The sequence below is a fragment of the Saccostrea echinata genome, unplaced genomic scaffold (assembly GCF_033153115.1).
Source record: "Saccostrea echinata isolate AGI-Se365-2 ecotype Australia unplaced genomic scaffold, CSIRO_AGI_Sech_v1 ptg000005l, whole genome shotgun sequence".
Classification (NCBI taxonomy): Eukaryota; Metazoa; Mollusca; class Bivalvia; order Ostreida; family Ostreidae; genus Saccostrea; species Saccostrea echinata.
The window spans coordinates 17534531-17562273 of record NW_026889754.1 but is presented as its reverse complement, the minus strand read 5'-3'; the positions used below and the strand labels follow the sequence as shown (position 1 = coordinate 17562273).

The window sequence follows — 27743 nt, the reverse complement described above, 5'->3', positions numbered from 1 at the left end:
CCAAAATCTCGTAACACAAGATGACCAATTCTCAAGTTACTTTTTGAAAAGTTATGACGTCATCGTTCGGAGATTTTAATCCAAGTGACAGTTACAGATTAACAAAATAAAAACATTTTATTTTTGTTAATATTTGAATGTTTCTATTATTTTCAGGAGTTTATTTACATCTCTAAATACCAATATTAAGAAAACTTATGTTCTAAAATTGACGTCATCTCGCCTATTCTGAAGTCATATTGTATAACTGATTTAGTCAAGTCAGAATATCTGAGTGTTTCCTTAAAACACCTGTTGGCATGACATGACACCAAATGTAACGGGAAGGGAGGGGGAATGCAGTGGACCAGATCGGGATTCGAATCCGGGCCCCCTGAATCTCCAGTCAGGTACTCTACCAACTGAGCTATCCGGCTACCGGCGATCGAACTCGTCTGACCGCCACACGTTATATTCCACAAAATATTTATTCAGATTATAGGTATTTTTTAAATTGTTCAAATTCATGAAGTCCCTTTTTTGTACGAATTCATCATTAATGAAAAAAATGTCACTGGCTTTCCATTTCCTTTTAGACACATATTTTCGATTATTTACCCATAGTGGTTGATTTAAAATTCTCACCACTAATATTCCTTCAGGAATTGTTTAACTCTCTCTCTCTCTCTCTCTCTCTCTCTCTCTCTCTCTCTTAAAAAGCAGATCGTTATTGGAATGCCATTCATACAGTTGTTTTTTGAGTAAAGATCCATTTAGCTGAAGCGTAAATTATTGACACTTCTTTTAATTTTTGTAGGGAAATAGAATAGGTATATCATATTTTTATTCATTTGCGCTAAATACACTGCTTCAAAAAATGAACTATTTAAATATATTTTGGAATGATCAACTTACGTATAGTAGACACTCATGTATAATATATGGAAGATGATTTGATAAGTATTTCTGAAAATTGAAATTTATTTTCAAATGTGCATTTGTTTATAAATTAGGGTGTTGCTAAAACGCGGAACGGAAAACGGTACAGAAAGCGGAACGGAAAGGAAAACGGAAAATTTGATGTCAAGTTTTCACTAAGAACAGGTATAATTCAGACTTAGGAAGCAATATTCTTTATCTAATACATGTAGATCATATCTACTTAAAAGTTATCGTAACAATGTGATTTATTCATGATATTTTTTCCTCAAAACATATGGCATATATACATGCAATGGTCAATAAAATACACATTAATTAGACTCATATCCCATTATCTATCAGAATGTCTCACTTCATGCGCGGATCTAGAGGGGGGGGGGGGAGGTTGGCAGAGTTATTAAATGTATATACTAAACCAACTAAAAGTGAACTTGGACCACCCCCCTCGAAAACGCGGATCTGTATAAAGTTGGTACGAAAAGTTATAAGTATTAAGCTTTAAAAGTCAACGACTACCCCCCCCCCTCCCCGAAAAAGGTTTTTCACGTTTGGGAAAGGACTTTACGGGTGGTTTTTTTTTTTTTTTTTTTTTTTTTGCTTGTCAAGAATTTTCTAGGTTGGAATTTTTTTTGACTGGGGTGGACCCACCCACCCCCCTGGAAAAAGCTGCTGAATCCGTGCCTGCACTTATCACTCATCCAAATCTGAATTTAAAAAATGGCTTATTCGTCAAAGACAAAATCATCATCATTGATTATAAAGGAACAATGTTGTTTTGAAACAGGCGGAGGAGAAAGACAGAGTATATATATACATTTATGTTAGAGACAACGATCACTGGCATTAAGGAAACAATTAAAAAAATATATATAACAACTACAGGAGTGTTGATGCAGTCCACAGGAACCTGAAACGGGGATTTAAGAAAGATAGAATACATGTATATGACCAAATTGTGCAAAACAGCACAAACTGATTGCGCAGAATAACGTCAAGATGAAATTGATGGGGAAATGACATATTTTCGAGAAAATATAGAGTTGTTATTTACATTTTAGTAGGGGGGGGGGGGGTTACAGAGATGTACTTTATCCAAACCTAAGGTGCATGGGTACATATGCATTGAAAATTATAGAAATTTTCGCTCAAAACATGTTACACGTATATATGTACGGCATTAGATATATTTTCTGTTCCGTTTTCCGTACCCTGTGCTTTGTCTATGTTCAGACATCTTCAAAAATAAGAGAATGAACATGACTAGATCAACTCGTATTTTAATAATTAAGGATTAAATATGAAAAAAATTATATGATATTTACTGTTTCTGGTATTATTTTTATATTTTAAGGGATTTAACCTGGAATCATACTTTCCGTTTTCCGTTCCGTTCCGCTTTCCGTTCCGTTTTCCGTTCAGCGTTTTAGCAACACCCTATAAATTAGATTTGTATAAATTTATATCTTGATTCATTTCTGCAAAATACATCAAAAAATATTTGCACATGCATAGTTTATGTAAGGAGATATTTGATCATTTCCAAGTTATTATTTTTCATAAATTATTTTGTGTAATTAACTGTAATATAGGAAAGGAACTTCCAGGTTTTAAGAACTTGTGTCCAATATTTTGTTTTAACCTCAAAACAATAAAATTTGTTCTACAATCAGAAATCTTAGTTTTCTTTTTTTTAATTAGTAATTCAAACATTTAGATAAACTATGCAATTTTTTTTTTCCTTTTTGATGAATATCATTTACCACGTTCAAATATGGCATTTTGAATTGACACAAATAATTATTATATAGTTTTTGTACTTAAGAGGGCTTAAACACGGATTATATAATTTTGGAGTTAAGACCTATAAATCTGGCTTACATGCCTTTGTCCTTAGATATATGAAGATAATGAACAGTATTCAAGCTCAAATGTCCATTTAAACAATATAGATCGGGAGCAGAGCAAACGCGGACCTCTAAAACACTAGAGGTGGGATCAGGTGCCATGGGGGAGGAAGCATCCTCTGTCAATTGGTCACACCAGCTGTGTGATCATTGTCTTGATCGGACAAAGTTAATAATCTGTAGACAATTAAGGATATAAGTAATGTTCAAACAATTTGAAAGAAAAACGTTAGTCAGCATTCATAACAAATGGAATCTGTAAAAATATAACTAATGACAAAATAAGCAATATTAGAAATTGAAATATTACACATTTCAACATAAACATTCCTGATGTTAGCTTTAAATAGTAAGACAATAGCTCATTTAGTGAAAAAAAAGAAGTTAAATAGCCAAATAAGATCAGGATAAAAAAAGTTTAATTAAGCTAGAAAACCATTTTAAAGTTTTGTTAATACTTCTTTTTTTTTTTTTTTTTTTTTTGGTTGGTATGTTTCTTTGTTTGATTAATCCCTCCTTTTTAAATATAATGTGTTGTTTGTAATGTTTGACTTAATCAATTCAAAATCAATAAAATATATCTTTTTTAATCAATTTAGACAACCTTGCTCAGAAATCAGCTTTTAAAGGTAAAGCATCGGAAAGTGATAGTGCTTTTAAAAATAATTGGGGTTCAGCAGACAGAGCAGTTGACGGATATCTTCAAGATGAACGTGGTGAAGCAACATGTAGTTTTACAACGGCTTTGTACTATAAAACAGCATGGTGGAAGTTTACTCTGTCCCAGTTATCAAATGTTGCATACTTGGAAATATTCTTCAGAAAATCTAGTAAGATTTCATATAATAGAAAATCTTAACGAAAATTATTTCATATGAAAACACAATATAACAATTTTTTGACTTTTTTAATTGCCCATATGTCTGAAAATTAAACTTATTTCAGTGTAATTAATTTCAAAAAGGGATTCCTACATTTTTTTAATAAACTGCAATAGGTATTCTGGAATTATGGACTCACAATAGGTTCTGGCGTAAAGATTTTACACATCAACATATAAGAAAATTGATTAGGTAACATCGTTATAAAAATATACCTAATTTATGTTAGTAATTAGATATGAAGATAAGGAACAGTAATCAAGATAAAAAGTTCATTGAAACAATACAAATTAGGGGAAGAGCAAACACGGACCTCTAAATAATCAGAGGTGGGATCATATGCCATGGGTGAGTAAGCATGCCCTGTCGAGCGATCACACCCGCCGCGTGCTCTTTCATAATGATAGATAGTATTTTCGGACAAGGTCACTGTATCGACCATAGATATTGAGAAATGTTGTCAATTTAAGTGTCAATAGCTTGCCTCCTTTCAGTCTTTTTCTAGTACATCATCCAAATATGAAACAGATGTGTCAGACTCTGTGTTTTTTAATTATTATTATTATTTCGAATTCAAAGAGATATATCGAATCAACATCGCTATGAAAATGAATATTATTAACTGACTTAACCTCGTCGATGTATCTAAATGTTGAAATGAAAGTCACAGCAAGATACTACTCCTTTTCATGTAGAAGGTTTTCTATAAATTCTGCTATGAATACAACAACAAAAAATCTGCTTATAACGGGCACAATTAGTACCCATGGAAATTTCAACATATTTTTGCACGTAGAACATGGTCTTGCTTTACATAAATATTGTCAATCAGAATCGCAGAATTTTTTATTGTCAAATTCCGGGTGCTTTTGTGTACAATAAGAATGTTTTAACAAAAAAAGTTTGCAAATGACCAATTACAAGGTAAGTAAGCTTACGAGTTACATTTATTTTCGAAAAGCAGCTATGATGTTAAACGCCTGACTTAAATTTATTGCTCAGAATGATTGTATAAATTATTTTCATAATACATGTAATTTAATATTGTTTGTATTCTTGCCTCTGATTGGTTAATATCCAAAAAGGAACACAAATTATTTCTGTATAACCTGGTTTGGTATGGGGACACCCCCCTCCCCCCGAAAACCAGCTGAATCATCTGTATCCATACAATCCTCTCATTTCCAGTCCTCGGGATTCATGGAAAATTCCAGATTTAATAAATGTACCTTTAACTTCAAACAATAATTCGATCTTACCACATGTAAACAAACAACATGGCTGCTAGGCCTATGTATCAGTTTTTACCTCCCCTCGCTTCCCATCACTTCCGTTACTTCCGTTACTACGGTTGTATTATTGAGCGGCAAATTTGAACTAATAAAAAGCAACGAAATTTTACACCCATAGTTATTTAATGATTTAAAATTAAATTATAAGGAATGGCTTCGGGGATTATAAAGCGTAAACTGACCCAAATCAGGTTATACTCGAATAATTTGGCCAAGAATTAGAGTCATTCCTAAACTACTTAAGAGGTACACTCGTCTATTTTGCAGCAACGGTTAAAATCAACGTCATTTTACGTAAATGACGTCATAATAAGGAGTACGTGCAAACCAAACCTTGAGAAAGCTTCCGATGTTTTCGTTTACCAGTGATTCAGGCCCTTAGATTATTCCACATACGACTAAGCGAGGATCGGGGGAGGGGTGTCCCACCCACCCCATCCCCCTTTACTTATTAAATTTATATAAATAAATGACTTTGGAACCTTCAAAAAGACAGACCACATACGGGAGTCCCAGATATATAAATAAATGTGCCCTCCTCCCTTTCTTCATGAAGTAGTCGTATAATAAGTCATAAGTAATATAATATTGTCTTTTGTTACGTATGTAGAAATTGCACATGCAATATTTTTTTAAGAACAAATTAGATATTGTTCCCTGCATCATCTCGTTTCCTCTTTTCGATTGTATTGTATTTTTGATCTTTTTCCCCTAAGTTTTATTTAGCCCTATATGCAGATACTACACGCGGCTGCGCAAGTAGATAATTAAAATTCAGTTCATATAGCTATGTTTTTGCTAATTTACGTCTGAAATTCTCATCTCTTTACCAATACTTACTTTTATTTGTTCCGTATTAACTTAATATTTCATAGATTTTTTTTATAAAATAAAAAGTAGCTCTGTCACCAAGACGTATGAATACAATGAATTACAATGAATGGGTTGATCAGATGATTTTGATATCCATGAGGACATGCTTGATATGATCATTTTTCCTCAAGAATTTTTGTGAAAAATAACAACGTATTTTCGTTGTAATCTCTGAAGAAAATAAGGCCAGTAAATGATATTGTTTGTATAAGCAAAAATGGTTTGTTTGTTTTTGTTTTGTTTTGATATGTGCTTTTTTGTTTGTTTGTTTGTTTTTTGTTTGTTTGTTTGGTTGGTTGGATTTTTTTTCTTTGGTTTATTTCTTTTTTATTTTATGCTATTTTGTTATTAGGCAGTCGAACCTTTTTCCATTGTGTAGGATATCCTAAAGATATTCCCTATCATTCTGTCCGGAAATACACGTACACATGATTTAGATTTTTGCTAAGAAAATTGCACCTCCCTCTGATGATGATATACAGATTAATTTAACACTTGCACAAAATAAAATGTGATTATATATTTTGCTGATTTTTTTTTCCTTTGAATTGATGTCATTCATGTATCAGGTAATGCTTTTTTGGGACTATGCAAATTAAAAAAAAAAAACAATTATTTCAAATCTAATTAAAAATTGTAATAGAAACTTGCCTTAAGCGCACTCTGGTGAAAATTGGGGGAGTGGGGAGAGAGAAGAAAAAGAAAACAAGAAACAATAACAAACAAATTTTTAAAAAATGGCACATAGTTTGGAAAACCTCTTTCATTTTGAGGGGATTATATTAATCATTCTCACTCTATAAAGAATTGTGTTAAATTACATTGCTTGCAATTATGTTATAATATATATATATATATATATATATATATATATATATATATATATATATATATATATATATATATATATATATATATATATATATATATATATATATATATACATTTTGTTGTCTGTCATTTGATTTCTTATTTTGACTGTATACCAACATTGTGATGTCAATAAATTGAATTCAATTGAATTTTTGGCTTCAACAAAAAAGGGGGAGGGGCAACCGTCTTTGAATTGCAAAAAATATACATTGAATATAAATGAAATGTAAAGGAAATGTCTATTACTTAAAGAAATGAATTTAACTCGATCCAAACCCTCCCCCTTCCACACTTAAGTACGCACCTACAACGAAATATACGATATTTAACATCGTTCATCTCCTCGAAACGCATGTGAGATCCATGTAAGTTCGTATCATACGGTCAAGTTCATTGATACTTTTTTATTTTATTGTAGTTACTTTTTTGCTTTTGGTTGAACGAATTCTTTGCAATTTCTATCCATTTTTTCAATCCAATTTCTTATATAATTCTTCCTCCACAACACCATACTGATATTCTACATGAGTTTATGTTTTTAATTTATTTCTGGACAATGAAATTCTAAGAATACAATTCTCTTTGCGTATTCTTCAAATATATCTGGAAATGCAAATTAAAGTTAGAGAAACATGAATATGTACATGTACGTACGTGTACCTATGAAAACGAATAAAAACTACAGTTTCAGAGAGAGAGAGAGAGAGAGAGAGAGATGTGCAGTTACCAAAACCGATTTAATACATACACAGTTTTAGTTTGAATTGTTTAGAACTATGATATCATGATTTATTATAATGCTTGAAATTAATTGCTGTTTTATTTATCTGCTTTTATTATAGACTTTTTCACTTGATTCTCAATTGCTGATTTTTTTTAAAGTTTAAATAATATAAAAGTGATTGATTTTTTCTTTTTGTTTTGTTTTAAATTTTGGTGGCGTGAATGTTTTTAATCTCAATTTATTTAGTGAATCTGTTCATGTTAACGCTTGCCAAGCGTGCCCATATCTAGGCTTTTCATGACCATGCTTTTTGTATTTAACCAGCAATCCTTTTTATTGTGTTTCAATACGTTGGTTTTTTTTAAATACAAAATACGAAAATATGTTAAATTTTGTAAAGTCTCGTTTTGTTTTTCTAGCGTAAGTGTATATGTGTGTTTAAAATAATTGTTTACTTTCTGTCGTAGATACTTTACATTTATTTAAAATATTGATCACGCCCGATATCTGGACACTCGGAACAGGGTTGAACCACACTAAGAACCGAGTCCAAAAAAAAAATCATGTAATTTTTCTCTCCTAAAAGATCACAAGTGGTGTAACGACTGAATAATAAATTAAAAGATGAAAGGGCTTCGAAAGTATTGCAAGTCGATAATAAATCGGCAAGAAAGTTATTTTTCCAAAAATTTTAGACAATATATATGAATCTTTAACTTTAGTCTACTAAAAGGGAGCGATTTACACGATTTGTGGTTGATCTAAAGTTGACCATCCATTTATAAATATAGTTTCTGTTTAATTTTGTAACAAAGGAACATGAAATCGGATACACAGGTAACCTGGGATATAAAATACTAAAAACCTATATTCATGGTGCGAGGGGACGGGGTGGGGTGTATTTGAAAAATGACTTAAGAAAGCCTCCCCCCTCCCCCCACATCACAAAATCAAGTTGCATCTTTTTGCTTAACAAAAAATTTCCAAGACTGAAACGTTGTATCCCCCCCCCCCGCTAGAAAAAATCTGATCATGAACTCGCCCCTGATTTCTGAGTTTATTGTAAATTGTATACAAGGGCAGGTCGCTGTTTGAGGCCGGAAGAGCTCCGTTTTTAAGGTGTTTAATTCTTTTTTTTAATTACATTGTAATTATTCATGTTTTCGAGTTAAAAAAAAAAATGAAAGAAATGCGGACACTGCACACGTTAATATGAATTTAGTATGCGCATCCACTTCATTAAATAAATTATTGTGTTATTGTTGTATAATACTTTGATATTGACATTTTCTAGCAAAAAATCTATGAGTATTAATTTATGTTTTTGTGCTCTAAACAGATTGAAAATAAAGTAAAATATTTAAAATGGTTGAGGTAAGATTCGCACAATTTAATTGGGAAAAGAATGAAGGCAATCAAAGAGAGGACTTGTATTTCCCGCTCTCAATTTTCGAAGTTCTTACAAGAAAAGAATTTTTTAAGAATTATGTTGTCTGAAATGTCTTTGACACATTTGATTTTTTTATTATTATATGGCTTAAGTCATTGATAGAAATTTTATTTTTAAGCATTTTTAAGGTATGTTGATTCAGGAAGAAAAGAGAAAAGAATTCCTAACAGCATTTGATCTCTCTAAAGCACACGGTATAGCAATTAAATAAACGCGTTCTGTTTTAGTTTTTAATTTTTCGATAAAAGCGTTAACCTTTACACTACATAGTCTTCTTATCAGTGTAGAGTGTCAAACTGGTTTGAAAGTAAACGAGTTTGTTGAGGCATATCAGTTTTCTTTAGAAAAAAAAAATCAATTTTCATACAGGATGTGTTAAGATTCCTTTTATTTTTAAACAACTGATATATTTTGTAATCGTTTTCCCGTCATTTAAATACAAATGCAAAATGGAAACTTAGCAAATTCATATTCCGAATTCATTTTTATTGCAATAATAGACCCTTTTCCCACTAAATACACTTAAAAAGTAACTTAACCAAATTATGAATCAATATATCATTCAATGAAATAAACGAATCGAATGGGTTGGAGATGACGATACAGAAAACATTATATTTTGGAAAATATATCTTTTCTTTAAAAAAATAAAATAACATTTTCACAGAACATGCACTAGAACAGGGGATTTCCCTCGCATTGTACGCCCTCGTTCGTTAGAATTTACCTAATGCAGGTGCGATTTACCTCATGCATACACCGTAAACCCGCAATTTTCAATAATGTCACTACTGTTGTAACGTCATGTACGTATGACGTTACATTTTTGGCACTTCAAACATTTACGTTGGCAGCGAAAGGGTTAAAATCCTGTGATTTCAAATTTTCTAAAAAATACTACTGGTGTTTTTTTTTAAGAGGGCTGGGTGGTTGTGGCCATTTTCAGACTATATTGATCTCCTTTAGAAGAAGAGCTCCATATAAAGATATACAAAAATGATCAAATTTTAAAACTAAAATGTATGAAATTTTTGTTTGCCAAATGATAGTTGACAGCTTAAGATATCATATCTAAAAAATTAAGTTATATCTGATGGTTAATTTGTTGACCCCCAGCCTCCTTAATATCAACTTCTGATTTACACCACATCTCCAATACATTATAGTAAACTACTCCTTACGGTTCTCCTTCACTGCCGTTAGTATTTTAGTGAGAAGTAAAGAAAGAGACTTGGTGATCATGTAAATATATTGTATAACTACTTCAATACTGAAGAAAAGATGCTAAAAAGGAAGCAAAATGAGAACATTATATAAAGCAATAACACATTTCATTTAAAATTTATTATGTCAAGATTTAATGCCCTGTTCACACGAATGCGCATTGAATATTTAATTCGCAGTAAATTATTTCGAAGTAAAATAATGCAAATTAAACTAATGCGAATTAAATTGCGTTCACACGACAGTCAATGCGAAGAAAACTAATGTGAATTAAAATTCTATTTCTATACAGTAAGGCTATTATGACTTCATTTGCAAATCACGTCACCTTTTGTAGAGCAGATTATTTAAGAAATAAGCTATCATTTGAAAACTTTTATCGGGATGTAAATAAGCCCGATTGGTTTTATGGTAGTATTGATCACGTGCCAACCCGTATTTGCATCCCGATTAAAGTTTAAAAATGATACCTTATTACTTATATTAACATTTGTGACTGATTTATTACAAATAGTTGGGTCCTATAGTTTTAAACCCATAAATTGATTTATTTTTTTCAAACTTCAATGGTATAAATTGAATGTGCTTAGCGCGTCGATCACTTATGACGTCATTATGAAATTACGTAGAGTGTTTATGATTAAACAATCATCACACAGGTGTAAAAACGACTTGTTCAAATAGTGTTATTAAAGGGAAAACATTCAAAAGTGTAAATATATTTAACATAATTTCGTAGTGCCTGTACAAATATTTAGTGATACACTAAATTTCTCTTTGTGTTTTCCCTAAAAAAAAATATCATAAGCACTGATATCTTACATGTGGTAGGTGGCTGAATTTTGCTGTTGCGCATGCTTCAGAATTTAATATGAATAAGTTTCGCATATCGTTCACACGGAGGTAAAGCGAAATAGTTTGATGTGCAGTAAATTAAACCAAATTAAATTAGTTCGCCTTAAATTCTCCACGTGAACGCGATTTATATTAAAATCAGTACTTACATTTTATTCAAATTAAACTCTCCGTGTGAACAGGGCATGCGTGTACATATATGATTGATTGATTGTATGTTGTTTTACGTCCCGTTCGAGAATTTTTCACTCATATAGAGACGTCACAATATACCGGTGAAGGGTTTCAATTTAGATCTTTACTCGGCGCTCAGGGCCATTGAGCAGTTAGGGTTCTTTATCGTGCCAACGCCTACCGTGATACATGGCCTCGGTTGTTTAGGTCTCATCCGAAGGATCCGCATCTTTCACTTCAAAGTACCGAGCGCTTGGCGAATGAACAGTTGCTCTCGATTTTTTAGTGTGCATATAGGAAACAATTGTTTATTATTACAGAAATCATCTTTAATGTCTCGTGACCATGGCTTCTATAAAAAGACTTCTTACAGTTATAGTATAAATATTTTTTAAGGTCATTCGTTACGGAAGACCTTCTACTGATTTTGGTGATTAAGAGAAGTTTTATTATTAAGGTCTTCCGTTACAACGGAAGGTCTACTGATTCTGCTGGTTAAGATTTGTATTCAGGTCTTCCGTTTCCAATGATAAACCTTCTACTGATTTAATTTTGTTTAAAATTTTTCTTCATTTTTTTTCCTAGTCGGTAATGTTGAGGTTCAATAACTTAGCAGGTTAGTTAAGGCTAGATAAAGGTGTTTCTATGTAAATAAGCTAATAAAAACGGACAAAAGATACACGAGGGTTGTCCCAGAAAAACGCGAACTTTTTGAATATTTCAGAAACAATTCGACCAAAACTAATAATTTTTTGCACGTTGTTGGAAAATGATATTCTAGGTATTTTGACAAATTATTGTAGGCTTGTGATGTCATATGTATATAAAAACAGCGTTTAAAGGGTGGATGATATCGGTGGCCGGTGCACGTCATTTTTTTTCTTTTGGACTTTTAAAAGTAGTATTGTCAACGAAGTTTTTTTTATTACCAGGCTGTACGGAAATGTGATGTAAAAAAAATTTACCTCCATAAATATTCTTTGATCTGGTGTAATCATGAATAAAAATTCATTAATTCGATATCATTAATGACAAATATAGGACGTTATATGTCAAAACTAGGGATGTCAATTTTGTCAATAATTCATATTCGAATATTCAATGAAAGTATTCGAATATATTCGAATATTCGATAAAATAAATAAAATCTGTTTTATTTTAAATATGCATCATCCTACTTTCATGAAAGGTTTAGTGTAGGTATACTTATATTGGAAGTTAAAAAAAAATCTGCAGGCTTTTGTAGGTGTACAGTAAAATTCCATTTGATATTTGTCAATGTTTGAAATAAATAATTGATGTAAATGTAGAAAAGTATAATTTTAACAAATAAAACTTATATATAGTAGCTCCAACTGAGGAGCCAGTCGTCTTACCAAAGGCAAGACAGTCGTAACGATATACTGTTCAAATTTCAATACGTGTAATAAATTACAATTATCTGCCTAATTAGAGATATGATTATAATCTTTGAAACAATGTTTTTAAAATATAATCAAATATTTCAGACAATTTTCCTTGGTAATTAACTAATTTCCCGATAATGAATATAAAACTCAAGATTTTGTACAACCCGAGATAATCAATTAATTTACACATTTATTCTGAAATTGAGCCCTTTACTATATTAATTACAGACTAATTCTATATCGGACAATCATTTAATGGTCAATTAAATTTGTTTAGATAAGTATGTATACTCTTCACTTTTTAGACAATCGAAGAAGGTTTTCATTTTGTTGTCCTCTATTCTAGATCCGATCGTATTTAACTTATGAAAACTATGAAAGTACATAAAGCATTATTGTACAATTCATTGACACCTTACTCAAAACAAAATACATCTATAAGATTAGAAAGTAGTGAAAGAAATCAGGCGATCGAAATTGATCGCTAGTGAATTAAACAGCCTGAGGGATAATTCCAAAATTTATTAATCACAGTACTTCTTTTTACGAAATCTGAAAAACACCGAATATTCGAATCTTAAATTCATATTCGAATATCAACTTATCGAATGAATATTCGAATGTTCGAATATTCGTTGCCATCCCTTGTCAAAACACTTTAATTAGATATTATCAAAAATGGTGACGTTTGGAGATAATGTGGAGCACCAAATTATTAAGCAGTACTGTATTGAGGGGGATATGACTCCTGTCCATACGATAAAAGAGATGTTTACAATGGAAAAACAGAGACATAAATCTCAGACATAGGTTGATCCCTAGTTGAAGAGGTTTGAGGATGGCTTGACTGGTTATCCGATAGAAGAGGCGTTTTTTTAGACCAACAAAAATGAAGACAAACTGAAAGTCGGGAGCTGGACGTCATAGGCCTAAGTGAAGACTGCCGTTAAACAATTCGAACTGTTAGGTTTATTATCGGAATTGTCTATCAGAAGAATTACTTTTGGTAACACTAGTATTTGAGATGTGTAACTTGGTAAATAAAAGACAATTAAATACAGTGCCGAATTTATGCTTAAACGCATTTTATCAGAAGCACATTTCCAGAACAAATTCACAAATGCCACGAGCTACGTTTCGATGTCGTCGGTATTGCGCCGACAACTGATTTGTAAGAATCGTTTATCTGAGAGGGAAATGTTATTTATAGAGATATTTCATTGAAATTTTTATGTATTATTCAAAAAATGTTGATCATGATGTATGCCATTTTTTAACTTTACAGTATTAGTGAAACAAAAGATATTGAAAATGTTTGGGTATTTTTGTGACATCCTCGTATCTATCATACAGAGAAAATTTAAATTCATTTTCTTTTACATATTTAGTTCCCAAGATACGTTGTAGCCAGTGCACATTATGAGTCATATCATTGCGTCATTCTTATTTACTACTCGAGGTAATGAAACACATCAACAAACAGCTTGGGCGCAGGGGCATACCCATTTAATTTTACATAATGTATAAATATAAGGAATATATTCTAAAGATTAATAAAAACGCTGCCCAAATACTGTGCAATTTCTCATCTGATAGGAATTTGAGAAAAAATTACACCGGACTGTGAATTTTAACCCCATTTTAACTAAAATCATTTAGCTGTCGATATTTGAGCACCAACATCATAAATCCTTGGAATATTCTGCTTCTAATTAGATGCTTTTTTCTGCAAGATTAAATAGGTTATACCCTTGCGCCGAAGCTCTTTGTCTTATAATATATTTCAGAAATCTCCTTTGCTTTCGAATTATTTTCCTTTGATTTAAAATATAGTGTCTTTAGTTTCCAGAAAAAGGCTCCGACACTACAAAATCTGGAGCAGAAATTTTACTTAATTTAAAAAAAGAAGCAGTGAAGTTGTAAACATCTTTTTTGATGATGGTTTTTTTTTTTTTTTTTTTTTTTTTTTTTTTTGTTTGTTTGTTTTGTTTTGTTTTGTTTTGTTTTTTGTTTTTTTTTGTTTGTTTTTTTTTTTGGATTGTTTGGTTTTTTTTTTTTTTTTTTTTTTTTTTTGCTTTGTTTTGTTTTTTTTTAAATTTTTTTATTTCTACGTTCAAATTTATAAATGCTCATGATATTGTTAACATAACATCATTTTGTCTTTACTAGTCTTCATATCTAGCTATTTCTTCTCCTCCCCTTTCTCTCTGAGACTTTTAAACTGCTTTTGTTCCCTTTTCTGCTCCTTGTTCTCATCGTCCGCCATTATTGTCGATTGTCTAAATATAGTATCAGGTGATCGAATAAAGGAGGATTTATTCAAATCTCTGTTATTTTGTAGGTCGGTAAAAAAAATCAGTTATTGTTTTAAATGTTTGATATCTTTGAAACGCGATTGATTTAAATTATGTAACTTACAGAAAATCCTATCGTTATATTAAGTAATAAAATAGGAAAAATCTTTTTAATTTTGGTTCTCTGAACGTATCGAAAAAATGCTTTAAATGACTTTTATATACTTAATCCAATTGTCATTACGTAAAACCATCATAATAGGCACTGGGTATACAGATCTTCTTAACTTTAGCTAGTATTTAAAAACTTTTATTTTCATTTTCACCGCTAATAGATACATGTATATACCTAATTCACAATAGATTACAATATTAACTGCTTTCTGACCTACCAATAAAACTCTTTCAGAATGAAGTTTTTCAAGGGCGTTAGCTTTATGCCATTCCATACCCCTGAGGCGTATAAAGGTACACTACTTAGACAAGTATCAAAGACAGATAGCTGTGTTTCTACATTGAAAGCGTATGCTTTTAATGAATTGGAAATAGCAAATAAAGATTTTCTATCTTGAGCTGCGACGTGTTTCTTAGTTTTCAAAAAAGAATTCCGTTGTAATTAAAAAGGAGTTCAATATAATTAAATTCATCGATAATATCAACTTTTTCATTAATATAAGTCTTTTTTTTTCGTGTTTTCGGATCTTACCTCCATTTCTATATAAATTTCAAGATTCCACATAGTAGTACACTCTGGGCTTTCCTTCACAATCACTATATCGTCTGCATACATAAAAAGGAACAAACGTGTTGCTTGTACATCTATATATTGACAATTTTCTTTAACAAAATACATTTCGAAATCATTTACGTATAATGAGAGCAATAAAGGGGAAAGTGTTTCAACTTGCAACAATCCAATATCATAAGTAAAATATTCACTAAACAACCATTTTATTTTACACAACATTCTATACTCTGATAGAATGATTTCGCGGCTAAGACAAGGCTGTCCGTAATATATCACAGTTTACCAGCCGTAGTAACTTCTCTGAACTACTTTAATATGATGTTATAATGGCATATGACGTCAAATCACTACAAACTGGAGCTGACATGAGAAGGAGAGTGTCATAACTATCACATTTCTTTCATATGGCATAGAAAATTGTTTAATTCAGATATCTGGAGAGCTGTTTAAAGCTTCAATGTATTGTTTTGATGGTGAACATTTGTCATATAGTAGCGCTTTTCCTTTCTCTTGTCTGTTATGTTCATATTCAAACAAGAGCAAAAAATGAATGTGAAATATTCACCGTTTCACGTCCGTAGACAGAATAAGAATTTATAAATCGTGTATATATTAGACTGGCACAAGTGATTAATAAGAATAAATTGAAGATATTCTGTGTGTATCCATTAGAGGAGCATGTCCTCTAACTGAATTTTGCTGGGGAATTGCATGTTATATATCCTATTTGATATAAATTGTGATAGAGTGGAAAATGCCCTTTTGTATACGGGTAAGTTGATTTTCTTTTGAAATATTTTCTTAAGAAGAAAAAATTCAGACTTGCCCCCAGCACTTTATATTGTATACAGGGAGATTTTCGCCCCGTTTTATTTTCGCCCCTTTCGCCCTACTCACAGGTAGGCGAATTTAAAACGGGGCGAATTCAAAGAACACAGTATAATTTCTTAAACAGAATTGTGACTTGGCGAATTTAAAAAGGGGGAAAATTGTTTGCAAGTGTGAATGGGCGAAAATAACCATGTATACAGTATACGCAGTACAGTTAAGGTGCCAAATGGAAATATAGGCGAATTTTTTAGAAAGAAAATTAATTCTTTAGAAGGATGGGCTTTTTTTTAGGATTTTACTATTATTGGACAAATGTACTTGTTCAGGACAATTGCATCTCTTATCTAGACTTGCCACATGATGTGACAGTCATGTGATTTTAGCAAATATACCTGCAGTATTGAAGTCATCTATAAATTCCAATATTGCAAGGGCATAACCAAGTTAAAAATCTAACTTTAATTAATCATTATTTTCAACATTCTTTGTAGTTTGTGAAAAGTGCTGCAAACCTATATAGATTCTACTATCTAATTGCTAAAATTACATTTGTTAGACCGCATGTTGAATATTTTGCTGGTCAAGTACATTAAATATAGATATAATTAATTCATTTGCAAGATTTTATCAGGATCGCAGCATTTTTCAAATACCTTCATACTTCTTGAGTTTATGTGTTAAAGCTTGCCATGATCCATTGAGGGTTGGCCCTTGCAATACATTGATTAAGATCCTTCTATTACCCTTCAATGAATCTGCATACAAATATCGACAGTATCACTTGTCTAGGGAATATAGCCTTTTTGGTAGCCTTAACTGTGTTGCGTATAGAAAAGAATACATTTAATTGATTTATGTAGCAAATCGTTCACAATAATTCAGTTGCTCACTTGTCTTGTGCCGATTCGATTTCTGCAACATATGGGAAAGTTTGAAAGTGTTCGTCACATGGTCACCTGTAATTTAGCATCACAAAAATGTTTTATTACAATACCTGATTAAACTCTCTTCACAAATTGACTGTACATGTATATATAGATTACAAAATGAAATCAAAAGGTAGCACGAAATGAAATAGTACATATCTAATGTATATTAAGCCTTCGGACAGCCTAAGCATAGCTGCGTTAATAATTCTAAACAATTCCCCTTGTATACCAGTATTTGTTGTTTTCTCCAACAGTTTGTTTCTATCTATAGAGTCAAAGGTTTTATTTTTTTTATTATTATTATTTTTTATAATCGACGAAACAGCGATATAAAAGCTTTTTCTTGTTAAGATACTTTGTAATAAGTGATTTGTAATACAAATATCGTTCAACAGTTGACAGCTCTGCTTCATAACCAAATTGTGCATGAGACAAAATATTATAACTTCCCCCAACTTATGATTCTATTATTCGGAAATGTAGTAAATAATTTTCCAAAGCAGCTAACAAAAGTTATTCTTCTATAATTATTAATATCATTGGCATTCCCCTTTTTATACCCGGGGACAATAAACTCCTTTGTCCAAGACTTAGGACAGCATCCATTTTCAAAAAAATATATTCAATATTGTATGTAATACTGAAATAAGATTTGTTTTACAACTGATAAGATCTTCAATAAGAATTTACTTTTTTCCAACAGCGTTACTTAAGCTTAAGTTTATAGCGTCTTCAGTTTTCTTTCCACTCAGCTATGTTAATGAAGGCATTTGTTACGCACCGAATATAATTATCATTGTGACGTCACTAAAAATTTGACAAGTGCAAAAATCAACTTTACCACATAATAATTCGTAAATAGCAACTTGCATACATTTATTTTATCAATTATTTATCAAATCATTGTAAAATCTCACCATTTGATAACAATACTGTTGAGTAATGAAAAGTATATCTTGTGTCAGAAAAGACATCACTAGCCTTGACTTGACGCAGTATAAGTGATCCAGAGGAGTGGATCCATGGGTTTAGTAAATACAAATATGCTTGAATAGATATGAAACCATTGATAGTTTCTGAATCTAATCATTTAAACTAGAAGGAAACAGTTTATTTAAAACAATTATATACAGTAGGGGGACAAAAGTGTTGAGAAAAAAATGGCGTCACGTTTCCAACACAAGAGAGACAACTCGTGCGAAAAACCGTCTTGACAGCTACTTGCTAGGATAAAAACACAAATAACTTACCTCAATATTTAGTAAGAAGACCCTTTAATCTGATGACCTGCTGTATTCTTCTTGGAATAGAATTATAAAGGTTTTTGACATAATTAACGTTGATGTCCTGCCATATCCTAAGCGTGTGTTGAAAAAGTTCGTCTGCGGAATTTATATTGTGCATCTGGGACTGGGGTTTTCTTTTAATATAAAGCCATACATTTTCAATGATATTTAAGTCCGGAGACTGTGCAGGCCAGCTCATGTTCTTTATTCGATTTCTGGCAATGAAATCCTGTGTAACACGAGAACGATGTACGGGAGCGTTATCATCTTGAAAAAGGTAACTTCCGTGTGAGAAATGCCGCATCCTTCCCTTGGATCAGTGCAGAGACTCAGAATATCTATATAAGCCGATTGCACATTTTTATATATGTTATATAATGTTCTACCAAGCCTCTTTCTTTACGCCTCACTAAAATATTTACAGCAGTGAAGGAAAAATTCAGGATTACTGTGCAACAATATATTTGAGAATTGGTGTAAGTCAGATGTGGATACTACATAAAAAATCCAAGGAACTTTTAGAACATTTGAAATCACAAAATTTTACCAAAACCAATAACATGAAAACGTACGACTTTTCTATGATAAAGAAACTCGTAAATATACATATCGTATCGTTTGTAATTTGCAAAATTATTTTGTTAAAAAACATCCTGATTACCAACACAAGTACTCTGAAGTTGATATTAAACATAGGAGTGAAACGGTTCACCGCGGTATCGATGCACCGCGGTATTTTTTCTCGGTTTGATACACGGTGCAAAATCTCTAATTTTCGGTTCGGTTCATTTTTCGGTCGGGATCGTTATTCAGTCGGGTTTGACATAAGGTATAACACGTTACTCAGAATAAATAAGTATAGAAAACGTAAATTTTTGATGACTGATAGCTTGTAAAATAATTTTTGACAGTCAAATAATTTTAACCAATTTCTTCTAGTCAATTTGCAAATAAAATTCGTAAAATATGTGACTAGATTTAGAAAAAGAAAGCATAAAACAACGTAGAATTTGTTTCCTTCTATCAAAATGTATCGTATCGAAAATAACCGAACCGAGACAAAATTATACAATACGTATCGAACCGAGAAGGAGGTGTATCGTTTCACCCCTAATTAAACAGATGCTTGAGTTTCTGTTTGACAATATCAATGTAAATTTTGGAGATCAGCTTTTCCAACAAACTGTTGGAATTTCCATGTTCCCGTTATAAGCAGACCTATTTGATATATCGAAATGTCGAGTTGAAGGCCACAGCAAGTGTTTTTTTCTTCTCATGTTGACGTTTCTGAATAAATTCTGCTTCATATAAATACAAAATAGGTCTCATTTAGACTTTTGAAGATATACATGGTGAGATACGCTCCTAAATTTTCAGTACCTCATTCTGTACATCGAACACTTAATTGATTTGAATATTAAGAAATCTTTAGCTTTCAAATGAAATCAGCATAAATAATGGAACGCAGGTACCAAATTAAACACTTATGTATTTTGTTATAACGTAGACAATATGGCCTGCGTTATAGCACAAGATGTAACAGCGTATCGTAATGCACCTTGTTCTTAGAAGAATTAAAGATTTAAGGCATGCGAACCCAAAAGACGCCGATAATTTACAATATCTAAACTAACCATAAATCTTTAAATCCTTGATTGGAACCTAAACTATAATGACTATGGAAAATATAATGTTTTTGACTAGACGTACGCTCTGAAAGAACATGGGGTGATTTTATCCAGTTGAAAACCAGCAGATTAGGATTGCTCATAACCAGTATGTGTTATTGCCTTGCTGTAAGGTCATTTAGACAACTCGAAGGTCACTGACAGAAAAAAAAAACTTATTTCATTTACTGCCCTTCTACTGGTGAAACATGAAAATTTGATACCTTATAAAAGATTGCAGATCACCCGAGAATGTGACGCAAGGTCATTATTCCTGTCCGCAGCTCTCACTTAATACCTACTCGTTGCATTGCAGCGAGCTTTGCTCTGGTGTTATTTATTAGTCCCCTACCGGTGAAACCGGAGCGGACTATAGGTTTCCTCTGAGTCTGTCCGTCCGTCTGTCTGTCCGTCTGTCTGTCTGTCTGTCCGTCTGTCTGTCTGTCTGTCCCTCTGTCTGTCTGTCAGTCTGTCCCACTTGGTTTTCCGCACTTTTTTCCTAAACGCTTGCAGATATTGAGCTGATTTTTGGTATGTGAGTGTATCTTGATGAGTTACAGATCAAGTTTGCATTTCGTTCCGCTTCATTGAATTTTGACGGAATTATGGCATTTTCAATTCTTAACGGGAACCAGATTACACTTGCCGGTAGGGGACTAGTATTGCTAATGCAATACTCTCAGAATGCTTGTTTTTATTGAATATCTATGGGATCTTTATCAAATTCCATGTGCGTCGAATTGAGGCAAAGAAATCATTCTTGATCTATTATCTATCAAACTTATCATGATTACCTATACACAGTTCTCTGGATCGTTACTAACCGAAAAACCAAATATTGTTAATTTACGAGGGTTGTCCAAAAAGTTCGTGGACAAATGCTTAATTTTCTTTATTAAGTCCGCAATGGCAAACATGTACGATAATATCTTAATTTAGACCATGATTGAGTAAATGTACAAAAAATTAAAACAATGCACACTATTTACTGAACATTATAGGTGTAAATACTTTGTATATGCAAGTCGCACGGGCTATTCTGACGTTAACGCTTTTTTCATGATAACGTCAGAAATATGAATTTTGAATTTTTATCGCATGTTCATAGACGCACGCTATTTTTCTTTATTTAGCCACATTGCCAAATGTGTGCAATAATATTTATGTATAGATTATAATTAATTTAAATTTTAAAATTCAAAACAATACACAATAATTTACGAGCGTCATTAATATTAACACTTCGTAAACACAGGATGCACAGCCTAGCCCGACGGCACTATATTTATAACAACGCCATGAATAGGAATATATCCTATTTTCATCAAATAACAGTAGTTCTCCACTTCTTTAGAGTCTCCGAAATTTTACACACCTTTGAAAAATCGTATACACCAATTACAAATCACTAGACTAAATAATTTCCAATAAATTTAAGTTGTTTGAATAAATATTTTGTTTTTGACGACGTTTCAACCATATTAACCATAATTGTATGATTGGACGCTGCCCCGTTCTGATGGCTGACGTCGCTTTTTCTGTCAATTTTTGAAACATATTTCTTGCGGTTTCACTTAATATTTTCATTGTCTATTTAGTAAACGATACTAAAGGTATCAGCAAATAGCGATAACAGCTTTATTTGTGATATATTACATTTTTATTCAGCTTTGACTCGTTTTAAAAAGAAAATAATCATTTCAATGAGATCACTTTATTTAAAAGTTCATGGCATTTTAACCCTGGTCCGTGCGCACTATCGGCGACCTTTAATGACCGAGATTTTTACAAAAATATTAAGGTATGTCACTCGTCAGCCTTTTAGAAAATTTCAGTCAGAACCTCTTACTTAAAAACTATTTATTACAATTCAATCTTTATAACATATTTAAATTAAACAATGTCAAATGTTCAACATTCAATTAAAAAACTGCTCAAAAATTCACAAAGAAGCAAGATTTATAAGGGACTATTTCTTGTGGCGGAAGGATATTTAGCAGAAAATTCTGCAAATCTACACATTTATTAAATTTAATATCTTGGAACTTTGGCCTCACATACTTTTACTCAGAGAATATTTTCCGTTATGATATGCCTGGAATATTAAATATAGGTCTCAATTTATATTTTTATAACAAAATTTACACCTTCGCTCAACAAACATTGCCAAGAAATGAAGATATATTGAGGAAGTCGAGATAAAATTTACACAGTTTTTTGCCTGAAAATCGCATATTTTGACCAATATTTCAAAATTTATATCACTGACCCCAATTTTTTCTTTCATTATTTTAAACTACTCGATACTTTTGACCGATCAACACTTAAGTCGTAAAAAGTTTGATACAAGAAAATATTCTATTGCCTATTTAGATTTTCAATACCCCAAATATGATACTTTTTTAGTGCAAAAAGGTCACACAATAATTTACGCGCATTAATTTGCATGATTTGTTCAATGATAAATATTATTCATACTATTTTACGTAAAATAAGATTATGTTTATTGCCATGGTTACATCTTATAAAATATGATAACGGTTAAACAGGTTGGGCACACCCCACCAACTGGTCATTTATCCCCCGTTTGGTGGACAATCTCCCATATCGGAGATGAATTTTACTGACCATTTGGGAGAGAAAAATGGTTATGTTCAATTCCATAGAATGGCGTGGAATGGCGCATAATTTTAAACCATGTGGAATAAAATATAGATATTTATCGGTGTTCTGAGTGAAAAAAATCGGAAATTCAACGTGTAATTTTTTGCGCAGAGTCGTTCAAAAATTTGACAATAAACGTCAGGTACGTAAACAAGTGCAACGTTTCTCCGTTTTTGCTTAAAAAGAAAATTCCCTCCTTCTCCAACGATGTTGCACCTGTCAATCATGTTCGTTACTTTCTATTTCGATTATCCGGGCAACCAATCAAATAATGCAAACCAATAAAACGATGATCTTTTTTGAACCTGGTCAAAAGTCGGATATTACTATGGAGGCACATTTGTGTCAATTTTCAATTAGGAAATCAAAAGAAAAATAAGTTTTCGCCTTTATATCATTTTATTTTGTACGCAATAGCTTTGTTCTCTATAAAAATAGTAAGTTAGAATATGATATAATTATTGTTTTAAAACGATGTACTTCGAACGAAAACAAGAATAATTGCAAAAGTCACTTTGTAAATCTTTTATTGAGAATTATTTATCAAATAATATCAAATTCATCAGTAATATACATATCAAACCACAAAAGGTCACATGGAATATGCAACTTCATCCTAAAAGAAAAATAACAACAGATATTACGTTCAAATCTAGAAAAATTTAACTTTATAGCAATAAGTGCCCACCATACCAGTAAAGTAATGAGGAGCTTGTGTTTAACGGGATTTTATGGAAATAAATATTGACGAAGATCCAAAAAGCGATTGAAACTAAACTTATCAAGAGTTAAACCACTGGATAAAATAGAATTTTTATCCTACTAGACACAATCAAAATTTTTTTGATCGATTGATCAAGAAGTCCGGCTGTCGGACAACTATAGGTATCGTTTGTAGGAAGTTATGGAGAAATTGCACATGGAAAATCGACCGAACTATGTTAATTATGGAAGGAATATGTTCACTAAAATCCCCCAATGCCTAAGTAAATGCGCTTTTGCTTTATTTTAATAAAATTTGGAATAGAATAAAAAAGTCCACCATTTGGTCAGTAAAATTCGTCTCCGATATGGGAGATCGTCCACCAAACGGGAGATAAATGACCAGTTGGTGGGGTGTGCCCAACCTGTTAAAGTGATTAACCAAAGAGTTACAATTTAAGTGCAAAAAGGTCAACTTAATTGTACCGTAGCTCAGTTAGATGCACACTGACCCCCCACTTTCTCTGCGATTTTGAGTCATACTGTATGAGTACTTATCCAAAATATACTTCTCAAAAAATCCTTGATATAACAAATTTCACGAGTGACATACCTTAAGTTCAAACAATAAAAACCAAACTATTCCGACTTGGATTTTCATGACTAATATATTGGTATACAATAAGCATATCTTGAACCATTCATTTTGACAAAAACGCCATTGTCCGCGAACTTTTTGGACAACCCTCGTACTTATAGGAATGTTTATGGTTTTAAAAGATTATTTTTTGTGATGTGCTACGATTGTTAATGTTATTCGTTACATAAATAAATTTTAAAGACAAAGAAAAGTAGCTTTTGATATAGTTCTAAGTTGGCTATATTCATACTCAATTATCAACTTTTGATTAAATGGATAGTCCTAAGTTGGTTATATTCATATTAAATAATTAACATTTGATTAAATGTATCAAAAAGCATTGTTTTAATTGATTTTTATATCTAGAAGTTAAATGTCTCATTTTGTCATTCAATATCAGCTGTGAATCGTCATGTTGGATTCTCAGTATATGTGTTCAATGAGTCATGGTATATACCGCCATCTACCGGTGGATATAATGTGTTCTCTCATAACAAATCTTCCTGTCCAAACCAAGTGATGAATGTGACAATAAATAAATTGACAAGAGGAATAGCTCTATTTAATTCAAAAAACCCTCCACTTCAAACAAGCTGTACAGGATACGAACCGTCATATGCTACCATTGAGGTCTGTGAAGTAATGGTGATGGGTAAGTACTGCACTATTTAAAGGGGACATTGACAATATTTAAAAAAAAATTAAGCAGTTTATGTAGCATCTACTATAAAATGAACTTAATTCCTTTTTGAGTCTCTACTCAACATGAATTGACATTTGATTAGTTTCCTCTAGGATGTAAGTTTCAACACTACGGAGACCCCTGTAAATTATGTTCAGCGAACTGTTTAAACAGACAGTGTGATGCCTTTGATGGATCTTGTATATACGGCTGTAGTGACCACTTCGTGTATCCACCAGACTGTTCTAGTGAGGAAATTCCTTTCATTTAGAAAGAATATAATTTAAGACACTTTAGCATTATTATTTTAATTCCATATATACATTGAACTGTTAGCATTATATACATTAATTTCTTACAAACATACTTTCGACGGCAGATAATAAATAGGGTATTTTAACAAAGGATTCTATATACAATGTAGCCAAGGGTGATTTCCTGAAGGAATAAATTCAGATATAAAATTCCAGGTACTTTAAGCAAAGTTTAGCCAGAGACTCTGCACCAAATTTCAATTTCAATACGGAATTTCAGTAAGCATATTTCATTTCTGCCGCAAAATTTCATAGACGTCATTTTTATTAGGAAAATTCAGACATAATCATGGTTTTATTTTCTATAAAAATCATGGATCAAATATAGCAACTTATCGATAGTTGTTAAATATTTATTTTAAAAAAACTATGTTTTGTTTGTTTGTATTTATGTTGTTTAACGTCTCTCTCGAGAATTTTTCACTCATATGGAGACGCCATCACTTGCCGGTGGAGAGCTGCAAATTTTGTCCTATACTCGGCACTTACGGCCATTGAGCAGTGAGGGATCTTTTTCGTGCCAGCACCTACTGCGACACGGGACCTCGGTTTATACGGTCTCATCCGAAGGACCGGTCTCCACGTCCCACAGTGGGATTCGAACCCGCGACGTTAGGATCAACTCCTTACTCCGCGACTCTAGAGCAGACGCTCTAACCACTGCGCCACGCGGGCGCTGTATGTTTTGTAATCCACAAAAACTTCACGATTACAAGTATCTGTTGTATTTGTTTTTAATCTCGATCTTTTATGCAACACTAAACTACGCTACGCAAAATCAATTTATTCAAACATAATGTTACAAATGTACAGGGTGTCTTCAATTATATGAAAACATTTGAAATAACTGCAAGAAACACATGCCCATAGAAGAATAAATGCAATTTTAGCAATAAAACATTACAATAAAGACTTTTTCACACAATTGGAAACGTATTGCCACAAAATTACATAAAAAGTTTGTTAAAAATTGCATCTCAGTTAAAAGGGGTTTATCTCAAGAGCGAGAAACTCTCTTTTTGAAACTTTTATTAACAACCCAGTCCTAGGTTACTGTTTCTTAACTATAATCTGAATCCTTTACGTATCTAAAATGTACATCCCAATGAAAATTCAGGAAATAACCACTGAAACATATAGTGATATCTAAAGGAATTTTGTGCCATGTAGACATGATCCTTACCCAGGTAAAATGTCCTTTAGAGGACATCATTTAAAAACAAAAAGCAATTTTCATTGTGAACTCATTTTTTTTCCTTTTAGTGTCAATCAATTCGTGTGAAAGAAAGTGGACAGAATATGCCATAGCTGTAATGCATTTGTTGTAATTTAAAGTTCATTTAATAATGCTTTACATAATCATGAAATGGTATCATATATTGTGGAAAACCATATATGTTGAGAAGAGAAGAATGTGAGACCGTTTTTCTTGCAACAACCAAACGATTATGCTGAAATACGTTAGAGCTGCTTTTCCTACTTTTTATAAGCGTACTGAATCGTAATATAAACAATGGATGACAAGTGACTAATATCTTAGAATACCTTAGAGCCGTTATCTTTTCTTCACGTATCTACACCGTAGCGAACGTAAACCTTACCATATAGAAAAAAAGTCTAGAACAAGCGTGTTGTATTAATGTTTAAAGTATGAAAAGTTTATATGGAATGTATAGTGAAATGAAATATATATATATATATATATATATATATATATATATATATATATATATATATATATATATATATATATATATATATATATATATTACGAAGGGGATATATAATTTTTTTAAGTTGGTTTATTATGTTTCGGTTGTCCTTCAGTCGAACACCCTTGGCTATATGAACCCGGAATTTTACATACGTTTTATTATGTCACGGTTGTGTGGCTCTAGAAGTACCTGGAAATACCTGCAAATATTTTCTTGTTAAATAAGATATGTCTTTTGTTACAAAAAATGTGTAGGGAGATATATTTATTTCTGTATGCTTAGTATTTCAGAAAGTTGGATCGCGAAGATAAAAATGCAAAAGGATGCACTGAAATTTTACAAGAAAACGCAAATTCGTTTTATATTACTACTTTCTCTTTGCTGAGGACAATATCTACAGTGTCTTGCATGGAAAAAAAAATCAATTAAGATCCGCCATTTATTTATTTTTTTTAAGAGGAAATGAACAAAGTATACTTGAAAAGATATATCATTTTAAAATTTTTAGAGGGTTATTTTTTTTCTTCGACTAAGGAGTTTAGTCAAATTTTTCAGCGTTCATATCAGCATTTTCCTTTTGATTCAGCTTTGAGTTCTCCTTTTGTTCGTTTGTTTGTTTGTTTTTGTTTGCTACAAAAAATCAAATATTTTATATTTCATTGAAAAAAAAATATCTTGGATGGGAATATAA

The 27743-nt window shown here is 31.8% G+C and overlaps 1 protein-coding gene across 1 annotated transcript; it reads left to right on the top strand.

Moving 5' to 3' along the window:
- The first annotated feature begins 304 nt into the window (after window positions 1-304).
- On the top strand, window positions 305-25294 carry LOC133179746 (uncharacterized). Its single transcript, XM_061314440.1, has 4 exons — window positions 305-389; window positions 3425-3655; window positions 24742-24993; window positions 25137-25294. The coding sequence occupies exons 1-4, from the start codon at window positions 305-307 to the stop codon at window positions 25292-25294; spliced, it is 726 nt and encodes a 241-aa protein (XP_061170424.1).
- The last annotated feature ends 2449 nt before the right edge of the window (window positions 25295-27743 follow it).